We start from the raw sequence: 12,490 nt of genomic DNA on the forward strand, positions 1-12,490 counted from the left end.
GCCCCTACAGTGGATGCTTTAGTCCACTAAGCCACCAGATCCGGCAGTAAGTCCCTGTTTCTGTTTGATTTTAGCATGTTTCAGTACAATGCACGGGAAGGGCTCCAATTTGTTAAATGGTGATGAAAAGTTTCAAATATCAGGCCAGATGTGCAGCAATGCATTTGTCAGTATACTCACTTACAAAGAAAAGTAACTATCGTGCAAACTCTACAGAGGAAGCTGTAAAAATGGCATATAAATTGACATAAAATATCTGCATGTTAGTACTCCATCTTCACTGATCTCAAAGCCTGAAAAAAACAGGGTCTTGACATCCTTACCTTCACAAGTGTCAGTGTCTGTTCTGAACAAGTAACCTTTTGGACAGGTGCAAGTGTAACTTCCAGGTGTGTTTCGGCACAAGCCATTATCACAGAGGAGTCTATTCACCATGCATTCATCAATATCTGAAAAAAATCCATATTGTATGTTAATGACATGTAAGGTAAAACACCTATTTCTTTTAAATGGGAAGATATCACACATCAATCTAATAAAAATAAAAATAAAATGTCAAAAATCCTTGGGATTCTATCGATTTTGTTACATCATAATGCTCTTGTCGCATACAATAGCACAAGGAAGCCCTTATATGGGAATTTCCCCATTCACATTTTAACAGTTCTTTCTTTCTTTAATTTCTTTATCCGGTTTATGTGGCACAATCATAAAAAGACAACAATACATGAATACAAAGCGTAAAAACGTCATAAAACAATACATAAAAACATTACATTTATGAAAAAAACTAAAAATCCAAGAAATCATTAGACGTCCTGTATGCTCCGTATAGAAACTACGGCACCTAAAAGGCAGGCTACATTTGCAACAACAAATTCACCTGACAACATCTGCAAACACACAAGTTCAGGGCAAACTTGTTTGAAGCCTCTTTCTATGATTAAAAGGACTATAAAAGATGTCCTAAGTTTCTTACAATAGTTGCAGATCATCATAAAATGCAATATGGCCTGTGGGGGGTCTATTATCGCAACCACAGAGGCCCAGGGATTTAAAAGCATAGCAACTCCTTAGTTAGGTTAAACTCGGGTGCAACAGATGTTATCTGAATCGGCTTAGCAAAGATCTGTCCCAATTGTTTTTTACCTGGGTTAGGTAAGGTTCCATATCCAGAGTAGTAGTTGAAAGAACGCATATTCTAACTGTAGATTTCATCAACCCTACCCCTTCCCTAAGTAAATGTTCCCTTTCTAAAAAGCTATCCTTTAACCAAGTGTGGTCTCCTCTGCTGATCCCCCAGGGTTGAAAAAGAAATCCTCCCTCCCAAGTTTAACAAAAGAGTCTGTTATGTACCTTAGCCAGAGTATTTTTTTGGGGCATGGTCGAGTGATAGGCAGCCCTCATAATTAAACAGATCAGACCCAATTCCTCTTTAGACCAGATCCTAATCCAGCGCCGGAGTGCTCTCAAAGCTATTTGATCAATTAGATACTTGACCCCTAGCTCCTCAAGCACACAATAGTTCGACAGCTCTGTGGAACACCGAGTATGTGCCTGAAGATAATTTTTTCCCTCTCTAAAGCTCAATTGCTGTTGGGAAGCCCCAGATATCACTCCCATACAGTGCTTTAGAAATGCACTTAGTCCTCTATTCTCTTATCTAGCTTTTAACGGGGGTCTGCCCCCACCCTAGTGGTAAAGCTAAAGACAGCTCCTATCGACTTCTTGAGCTTCTGTTTTTTATCCATAGCCGAGGGTTTCCCGCTTGAGTTTGAGTCAAATAACACCTCCAGGTAAGGGGAGACTCCTAACTTTTGCTAGCATGTGATGGTTCTTATTAAAAGTCTTATTTCTGGTGTACTTGGGCCTTACCACCATGATGCAAGATTTGGAAAGGTTCAAAAGGGCTTGCAGGCTGTTCGCCATTCTTGACATCAGGTCGGCATCATCCGCTTATAAGAGTGCAGGTAGTGATCGAAGGTCAATAAATGGGCAATTGGCGTTAGCAGCGGTAAAGACCTTTTCCAACCCATTAATAAAAAAGGAGAATATGAATGGGGTGAGACCAAACCTCTGTTGCACCCACAACTCATTTTAAAGCTATTAGTACAAGCGGAATTGTTTGATTATCTGACTGTAGCAGTGGTTTCAGCATGGAGGTCACATAAAAAATAAACTTTGTTGGGATCCACACCTAAACCCAAAAGGATCTTCCACAACTTAAAGCAGTTGACCTGGTTGAACGCTGCTGTGAGGTCCATAGAGGCCAGGTGAATTGTTCAGACCTGGCAATAGTCTATTTATTAATGACCATATAAAGGTTCATACAGTGATCAATGGTGGTTTTGCTTGACTGAAAACCATATTGCGAGTCAACAATTGTATTATTATCGTCTGCCAAAATTTCCATTCTATTCAATACTACCCACCCTAGGACATTAACAACCGAGTCTATCAGTGAAATGGGTCTATATTACTGTGATTTGTCTTTGCCACCCTTTTTAAAAATGAGCACTATGACTAATGACTACCAGAAGGGAGGTGGACCACCCCTAACTGCAGCATTCAATATCAGGGTCAACAATGGCCTCCAAATTTCCAGATGCTGAGCATATAAATCAGATGGTATGCCATCTGGGCATGGGGCCTTGTGCCTAGTCAGGCCCTTGATGACAGTATGATCTCTTCCATAGTAAAAACAAGGCCTGATTTTTCCAGCTCAACAGCACCCAATTCCCTCTAATCTGACGGGCTGGTACAGTTGTAAATGCACTCCAAATTGGTCACCCAATCTTGTGCAGTAATGTGATGACACAAGATTGGGGCATTCTCCTGGGCAAAACAATGCTGCTTAACAAACGTCCAAAAGGCTGAACGATTTCTTGCTGTATAAGCTTGTGCCAACTCCTGCCATACCTTGTTCATCTTTCCTTATTTTGAGCTCCTTCTAATAGTTGCGCTGACAAATAGCTACTTGTGCTTTATTTCTGGCAGTGTTTTAAGCATGCTATTTAAGTTACGCAAACCCTAGAGCAACTAGGGTCAAACCATTTCAAGTGGAGGAGAAAGAGTTTGTGGTAGGCAAGTATAAAAGCTCAGTGACCTTTTCTGTGATGGAGCCAAAGGCTATAAAAGCAAGCATATGATCAGGGGAGGAAGGGTTAAGACAGATTTTTATTTCTTTGGCATAGTAGTGAAATAAGGTGTTAACAAAATGTTCCGGTTCCACCATTGCCCATCTTAAATGTCTGCCCTGGCAGTATGTCTGAGGAACTATGCGGGCCCATAAAGTGCTCCTTGAAGATATTCATGGCACCCCCCGGACTAAGGTCAATGGATTGTGATCACTAAATACTTGACAGGAGATACTAAATTTAAAAATTATAGGGTATACTGATGCCCAAAAAAAATGTAATCAATAATGGAGGCACTACCCCTTCCATGTAATTAGGAGTGCATTTCTCTATATGAGTGGCTACCAACATATCCAAAGTGAATACAAGATTAAAATCATTAAGCATTGTCATTAAGTCAGTCCCTTCCTTCGTGTGTTCCAAGCGCAGACCTATAGTTAGCAGATACATCTGTGAGGCATGTGGGATCGCAGTGGAAGTTTCACCTAGATTTGTATTAACGTCCAAAACAATGATTAGATTTATCTACCCTCTTCAATGTTCAAATAATGAGTGGGTATATGATCTACATTTCTGAACACTAGGTGTGGCCGGTAACCATGTTTTCGCATTATAAAAGTTTAACAGCTAAACTGCAAAGGACCCAGCAATGTTCCAGGTTATCAACTGGATATCATTACTATTGATGTTAGAAGACTAACATAGAGGGTATACACATTGACTTCTGGGCTAAGAGGGACATTGACTGGGGTGGATGCTTGCGCTTGGGTCTCGATACCTGTGTATTAGAAGTCAATGCAAGGATAAAAGTGTTTGCTACTGTGAGTACCTGCTCCGTCACATTAGCTATATTAAAATTAATAACTGGGGCGTGGCCAACCAGCATGGCAGATCGATCGTGATCCCGACCGTGTCCTTCCTTGGCCCTGCTGAATTCGAGAATAAAGGCGTCTGCAGCATCACGGAAAGCAATTACCGGCAATGCTGAGGCCGTGGTGATTGCGGGGAACCGTTCTGCCTCTCTGAAGACCCCGACTTGAAGACAAAGTGGACCTGGCGGGAGAAGAGACGCGCGGCCGAGGTAATGACTGACACCAGGGCTCTGATTCCAGGTTAGGGGCTGCGGGCACCGCGCGTCTTCCCTCCCGATGACAAATCCCAGAGTTTTCTGGTGATCCTAATTGTGGGGGGAAGTCCAGCTGGGAGAGGCGACCCTACTTTTATCCCTGAGGGGGGATGCAGAGTTGTTTGCCCGCAAGACGCTGAAACTGCGCTCCCCTGGGGGGAGAGACCTGGTTACTGGCAGCATTCCCGCCATATGGAGAGTTACCCTTCTGCCTCAGGCCACCATTGACATAGCACAGAATAAGCTTTATAGCAGCCTCCACAGATCCCTGTCTGATGGCCTGTGGTCCTGGGGTGCTCCCTGGTGAGCTCAGCGATTTCCTACTTGATGTGGCAGCTACGAGTTTTTAGGTGGTGTACAGTGAGAGGCAGATTTGGAGCCACAATTCTTGCTGGAGAGATGTCCTTGTTTGCTGCCTGACCTGAATATGACTGCCGTGGAGGAGGCCTTTGCCAGTAGACAGATACCGCGTGGTGTCAGCTCCTTGGGAAGTGACACCAACACAGTGCCCCGATAAAGCGAGCCTTAACAGTAATACAGCCAGCCACGGCCCGTGGAGGGAGTTCCCTGGAGCAGAAAGGCGGGCGGTGGAGGGGCAGGGCGAGGGATACTAAACACCGGAATATAGATAATTGGAGGTAAGTAAACAATTAAATAAAACGAATTTCGTAGCGCGACCTGCATCACAAAATGCGATGCAGCGCACGCTACAAAATGTGTTTTTATTTTCGCTCGGAACTCCCTCTGGCTGAGATCACTGCAGTTCTGCTGGGGCAACTCTCACTTTCCCATCCTAGACACCCAAGGGAAGGACAAGTCAAAGAATTGAAGAACTGGATGGGGCAGAGGACTTGCATACTTCGTGCCTGGCTGGGGCCTGATTGCCTGGGTGCTACTTGATGTCTCACTCCCTGCACCTGGCATGGACATCTTGTGATAGCACTGTAGTGGTGGTGTCAGGTCAGGGGGAAGTTATCATTCATGCTGTGGTTAGGGGAGGTAGGGGGGAGGGAGACGGAGACCGAGATCTTGCAAATTGCCAAACATTGGGGTCGAACCGGGGGGTTTTTATCATCGAGTCCTCCCATTGCAAAGTTATAAACGACAATGTTAATGGTTACTCAGTTGGGGGAAATAGTTTTTCTAACCAACATATGCCTAGTTCTATGCTATGATTAGGGCTGGGGGAATGGAAATGGTAATGTTCCCCGAGTGTCTTCTAGTTCGGGAATTTCTCTCTAGGAGGGGGATGCTACACACTCACTTTAAGTATTTGTTCAAAAACCTTTTTAATTCTGTTAGAGGTCATGATGCCTTTACTTTTTTTGGTCATGGGTGGGAGGGGTTGGGGGGTGGCTGTAAGGTCTTCTCAGCAGAGCCCTTTACCACTAAGGCGACATTCCTTATTAAGTGCACATGGCGGTTAGAGTGGTTTCTTGGAATGCTCGGGACTGAATTCCCCTAAAAAGTGCCTGCGATTCTGGAAATACATGCTTGACCATAATAGCAGCTCTTCAGGAAACACACCTCAAAAAGTCCGATGAGCAGCGACTTCACCTCAAAACTTACTCCCTCTTATTTCGATCCTCACACTCTTCGAAACAAAATGGGGTGGTACTGATGTTTCACTCGGGGGTTCCCTTTCAAGCTCAGGATATTAAAACAGACAAAAGCAGGAGGTATGTCATGGTCAAGGGGATCTCAGAGGCCGCCAATTCACGTTTGCAGTGCTTTATGCTCCTTACACGGGACAACAGGATTCATTCTTTCCTTTCTCACGACTCTGGAGACCTTTGCTCAGAGGGACATATTACTTTTGGGGAACTTCAATCTAGTTTGGGATCTGGATAAGGACACAACACATGCACACAGGGCTCCAGCTTCAACGCATGGGGCTGGTGGACGTTGGGAGGGATGCCAATCCCACGGCATGGGTTTACTCATTTTTTTCGCTCTCCTATAGAACATACTCCTGTATCGACCACATTTTCCTGAGCCAATCACTGCTCTCCCCTGTTCTGCAATCCCAGTTCCACCAGATCTGCTTGTCGGACCATGCCCCCCCTGGAGATGACAATCTCCTGGCCAAACCCGCTCCAAACATTCTCAGTGTTACTTCCCCAGTTTCTTATGTAGGAACAGACTCCTCCCTGACGAACTCCGAAAGACTATTCAGGAGTTTCTCTAATTGAATGATCCTGAGGATACCTCTCATGCCAATACCTGGGACACTCTCAAATCTGTGATCCGAGGCAAGTGCATTGAAATGGCTACTACTTTGCGCTCTCAACAATGTGCGGTGCGCCTCCAATTAGAACGAGAACATACAGCGGCAGAACAGTCCCATAAAGCCAACCCCTCTGCTCTGGCTCTATGGAAAGTCACTGCTCTAAAAGAGAAACTACTGGCGATATTCACTAACAGAGCAGAAAAATCCATCTTATGTTTACACTCCAGGGGTTATGAGAGCGGGAATAAGGTGGGTTCCTTGTTGACGCGCCAACTACGGGCCAAACAGGAGCGCGAATACATTAAACAAATAGTTGATGAGAAAGGAGTTTCTCAAAGGTCAGAGGAAGGGAAGGGAAGGGCCTTCAAAGACTTTTATAGATCCCTTTATACCTCAGAGCTTCCGGTGATGCACGACCCCTCGGGGCACTTGATCCCCCTAGCCCTTCCTCGGGTGGGGGCTCAATCCAATAAACACCTGGCGAAACCCATATCTGCTGAAGAGGTGCAGTAGGCAATTGACTCCCTTAAACTCCAGAAAGCCCCGGGGCCACACAGCTTCTTAGCTAATTTCTATCGTACTTTTGAACCTGAACTCGTCCCCTTCCTAACTATTTTATTTAATCTCATCGCTTCTGAGCAACAAGTCACTCCTTCCATGGGGAAAGCAATTGTGGCGGTAATGCCTAAGCCTGGCAAGGATCCCTCACTCTGCCCTTCTTATCGCCTGATTGCTCTTCTGAACCTGGATGCAAAAATCTACTCTAAAAACCTGGCTACTCGGCTCGAAACAATTCTCCCCGCTCTTGTTGACCCAGACCAATCCGGTTTTATTAAGGGGCGACAAACCTACGATAATTTGCGATGGATCATCCACATTATATAAAAGGCCCGCAAGAAATACATCCCAACAGCGCTTCTCTCGCTAGACGCAGAGAAAGTGTTTGATCGAGTGGAATGGACTTTCTTATTAAAAGGGCTCCAGCGCTTTGGCTTCAACTAAATCTTTATAGGGATGATACGTGTTAACTATCACTCTCCTAGCTCTCGGGTCATTGTCAATAGAGTGGATTCCTCCCCCTTTCACCTGACTCGCAGGTCAAGACAGGGCTGTCCTTTATCTCCCCTTCTCTTTGCCCTGAGCATCGAACCCCTGGCTCACAGGATCAGAGGAAATCAGGAGATCCAGGGAATGCATTTTGGCACAGATGTTCACAAGATATCACTGTTCGCTGATGACATGCTCCTCCCAGTGTCTGTTCCCCTTGTCCCCCTTCCGGCAATACCGGCTGAGTTGGAGTCATTCAGAGTGGTGGAGAGTTTTAAAGTCAACTTAACAGAGTCCTTCCTATTGAACCTGACAATACCCAAAGAAGATTGGTTGAGGGTCGAGTAGGTGTCTCCGTTCCGCTGCACTACTAAGGAGAGCACCTACTTAAAAGTTAAACTTACCCCTCAGGTGCGGGATTTGTACCAAGCTAACTTCCCTTCCCTCCTGCGACAACTAAAGATTGATCTGGGAAAATGGAGTGCAGCTTATATCACCTGGTTAGGCCGGATTAACGCCATTAAGATGAATGTCCTTCCCCGCTTACTTTATCTGTTTCAAAGGTTGCCTTTCCCAGTGGAGGGTGGTCTATTTAGGGAACTGCGGCATATGATGACCAAATCATCTGGCAGGGGAAAAGGGCATGTCTTCCTTATAAGTGCTTATCGCGCAAAGAGGACGGTCTAGCACTACCAGATTTTCAGTCCTATTATCGAGCAGCCCAAATGCGAGTGATTACGGAATGGTCACTGCAGGCTTCGGAGAAGCATTGGCTTCACATAGACAGACAGATAACTGGGCATATTATATGGGATCTCCTCTGAGAACCTAAGCAAGACAGACCACTCAATACCTACATCAGCATGCCTACGTCCACCACACTGGTGGTCTGGAATTTCCTCACGACCAGGTTGCACTTTACGACCTTTCCCTTCCCCCACACGCCTATACATTTCAACACAGCCTTCCCCCCACTCTACAAAAAGGTCCCTTCGAGGCTTGGAGGGAGGGCTGTTGTCTCATGATCTCACACTTATTTGATAAAGGAGAACTCCTCACTTTTCAGGATTGCAAGAAACACTTTGCAATTCCTAACAAAGAAGAATACCACTACTTGCAGTTGAAACACTGTGTGCAGCAACCCTTGGTGCGACAGGCCGCCACTAGGGAACTGTTCCCTATCGAGAAATTCGCTCAATCTGGGGCCTCCTCCAAGGGGCGTATCTCATATCTGTATGCTCTCATCCAGTCGATGAGTCCCAGGGCGACGTCACGTTTCAAACATTTTTGGAACACTCTTGTAGATGCCCCTTTGGAGGACAAGCAATGGAAGCATTTATTTATTTTATTTATTTTAAACATTTATAAAGCGCTTGACTCACCCCAATGGGGTATCTCCGCGCTGAGGACAAAAACGGTACAATACAACGGGGGATATGGAGCTAGAAAAGATGAGTCTTATGCTTTTTCCTAAAGGCCAAATAGTTAGAATTCAGGCGAAGATCTAATGGCAATTGGTTCCATAACGTAGGGGCAATGTAAGTGAAAGATTTACCACCTAATCTGGATTGCCCGATACGAGGAACTACAAGTAAGCCTTTTCCTCCCGAGCGCAGTGTGCGAGATGGAATGTGTTTGATTAACTTTCCGACCAAGTAGATAGGAGCCATTTGGTTAAGGCTCTTAAACACAAGGCAGCACACTTTAAAGTGGATTCTCTTTTGAATGGGAAGCCATTGTAAGGTGGAAAGTAGGGGAAGAGAAGGAGTACGCCTGGGAGCACTAGTCACCAGACGGGCAGCCGTATTTTGCACCACCTGTAAACTTTGTAAATCAGAGTCTTTGGCCAGGATCAGTAGGGCATTGCTATAATCCAAGCGACTAAGAATCAGAGCGTGAATTAATGTTTTCCGGGTATCAATAAGGAGAAAATTAAAAATCTTGTGGCGCAAGCTCAATGCATAGAAGCAGGATTTTTTAATAGCTGCTATATGATCTTCCAAATTAAGGTCTCTATTTATTAAGACCCCTAGATTTTTAACAACAGCCTTTGGGATAGGAGCTGTGCCCAGTTCATCTGGCCACCAACTAGGGGACCAGCTGGTAACAGCATCCTTGAAGAGCATGATTTCTGTTTTCCCTGCATTTAACTGTAAGAAATTACTCTTCATCCAAGAGGAGATCGTTTTCATGCCTTCCAAAAATATGTTCTGGATGTTGGGAGTGTATTTATTGTAAGTAAAAATCAATTGCTTGTCGTCCGCATAGGAAATTGGGGAAAACCCAATTTTCCTAAGAAGAGCTGCCAAAGGGGCGACATACACATTGAAGAAAGATGGGCTAAGGCACGAGCCCTGAGGCACCCCTTTTGTGACATGGCTGATCTTAGATTTAAAAGGGCCCAGGTTCACTGTTTGTGTTCTGTCTGTCAGAAAGTCTTGTATCCAGCTCAGAGCAGTGTCCTGGACACCTATAGAGCGTAATCTTTCCACTAATATTACGTGGTAGATGGTGTCGAATGCGGCGGATAGGTAAAGCAGCACCAAAATTACTGCCTGACCCGCATCCGCTAGCATTCGAATATCATCCGTCACTTTTACCAAAGCAAGTTCGGTACTATGTCTGGAACGAAACCCAGCTTGAGAGTAGTCCAGACAGTTATTGGATTCCAAGTATGCTGAAAGATGAGTGTTAACATGCTTCTCCGGCAATTTACTGTATAGAGGTAGCAGGGAAATTGGACGTTAATTGGTTATGATATCCAAGGTCAATTTAGTGTTTTTGCGAACAGGCATAATTTGGGTCGCTTTCCATGCTTTGGGAAGTTTGCCCTCTTTAATAAAGTGGTTAAAAATGGAGCTGAGAGGTGCTGCCAGGTCAATAGTTAGTAGTTTGGCAAATTTTGCAGGAATTAGATCCGTGGGGGAACCAGATTTTAAAAGAAGTTCCGTATCTTGGGCTGTCAGCAATGGGAATTCTTTGAATGTTCCTGTTTGAGATGGACAGAAGATTGAACCAAATCAGAATCGTAACTATTAATATTAGAGGAGGTAATGTTTTTATATATATCCTCTATTTTTGAGAATAAGTGGTCTGCAATTTGATCACAGAGGAGTTGAGTGGGTTCCTCCTCAGTGTTAAGGGCTTTAGGATTAACAAAGGTATTCAGAATTTGGAAAAGCATTTTAGGCGAACTGCCTGACTGTTCCAATTGTGAAGTGATGTGATGTTTACGCGCAGATTTAACATTTTTGTGGTATTTCACCCAGGCCAATTTGTATAGTTCTTTATTTACAACATCCTGGGTGCGGCGCCAATTACGTTCCAGTTTTTTACAATTCCTCTTTTCCATTCTAAGATCAGAAGTATACCAAGTGTTCGGAATTCGGCTTGATACAGTGTAAGATGTTTTCTCCGGAATAAGCACATCCAGAGTGATTTCCACCGTATTATGAAAGGACGCATAATGACTGTCCACTGTGCCAGGACCAGATTTCAACTCGCTGCCGGTGAGCAAGTCACCACATTTTTGGGGGGGTATAGTTTATGGAAGTGTCTGAAGGTCCTTTGGGCCGGGGCCTTCTTTACTATTTGTTTCCGAGAGTTTAAAAGGTCGAAAGAGACCATAAAATGGTCTGACCATATTAGCAGGACCGTAGACAAATAGGTTAAATCAGGTGAGTTTGAGAGAACCTGGTCTAAAATATGGCCTGCAATATGTGTAGGTACAACATTTCTAGTAGTAAGATTTAAGGCTAACATTTCCTTTGTAAAAATGGCAGCATCTGGATCTTCCTCGTTATCAATGTGTACATTAAAATCACCCAAAAGGATAAACTTATCAGATGATATCACATAGGGTGCCAATATATCTAATAGGTTAGAGATAAAGTTAGAGATAGGGCCCGGTGGGAGGTAAACGAGAGCGCCCTTCCAGCTCAACTGTGAATGAAAGTCCAGTCTAAAAATCAGAATTTCAATTTTATCTGTGCTAACACTATCTAAAAGAGTAACTTTTATGGGGTCTTTATTGGTTATGGTGACCCTACCACCTACTTTTATTGGCCTGTCTAATTTTAAAATATGGTATCCATCTGGTATCGCAATCGCGATATCCGGAGTGGAGGATGATTTTAACCAGGTCTCCGTTAAAAACCCAATATCCGGGACAGCGGAAGTAAAAAGATCCCAGATATTAACTGCATGTTTAGGGAGAGAGCGTACGTTCACTAAAAAACAACTCCAACTTACTTTCAAAGGAGTATTGTCAGTGGTAAGTGTTGCTGCTTCCTGAGGAAGTAGTAAGGACTGATACTCACAATGCCTACAAGAAAGTGGGCCCTCCATATTAGGAGGGAACTGGTTGGAACATAAGTTGATATCATTACCCCCCCTAACCTTAGATATACTTTTTCCAATATTTAACAATACCTGTTTGGAATAGGCAAGGTGTGGTGTGAAGCCTATGTCACTATCTATGGTGAGACATGCAGGGGGTCTGGCATCTGGCGATGGACTGGCGCGGACGGGCACAGATGGGCTTGCCTTTGGCGCGCCAAAGGCGCGCACGCTGTGCGTCGCCCCACACAAATGCGTTTTTAAAGGGTGAGAGCGGATAAACAACTAGACCGCTCACCCTTCTGCCGGAAGTGTGTGTTTTCCAGGGGCAAAGAGATAGAAAGAATCTTCATCCACAACAAACGAGCGGAGCTCGCGGTGGAACGGGGAGAGTTAGATCACTGCAGGTAGGATATGAAAATGATTAAGAGGCCGCTAGGTCAATTCTCAGAATGTCAAGTTAAAAATATAGTACAAAGCGAAGCGAGTCACAAATTTTAAATGTTCCTACCCCCATGGTTGGAGCGCGTTGAGGTTCCGTGACGATTTGAACCCGTGTTTTCAATATTGTCGGAAATACATAATATTGGTATCGGCGAACCGCAAATGGTC

At 44.5% G+C, this 12,490-nt stretch overlaps 1 protein-coding gene across 1 annotated transcript in view; it reads right to left on the bottom strand.

The window, feature by feature from the left end:
- The window catches only part of FBN2 (fibrillin 2), a 1,183,434-nt gene that overhangs the window by 289,338 nt on the left and 881,606 nt on the right, over positions 1-12,490 (bottom strand). Inside the window, exon 19 of the mRNA XM_086961117.1 lies at positions 324-449. Coding sequence (XP_086817243.1) covers positions 324-449 — 126 coding nt within the window. The remainder of the gene's footprint in view (positions 1-323; positions 450-12,490) is intronic.

This window comes from Lissotriton vulgaris, chromosome 3_1, assembly GCF_964263255.1.
Source record: "Lissotriton vulgaris chromosome 3_1, aLisVul1.2, whole genome shotgun sequence".
NCBI classification, from domain to species: domain Eukaryota; kingdom Metazoa; phylum Chordata; class Amphibia; order Caudata; family Salamandridae; genus Lissotriton; species Lissotriton vulgaris.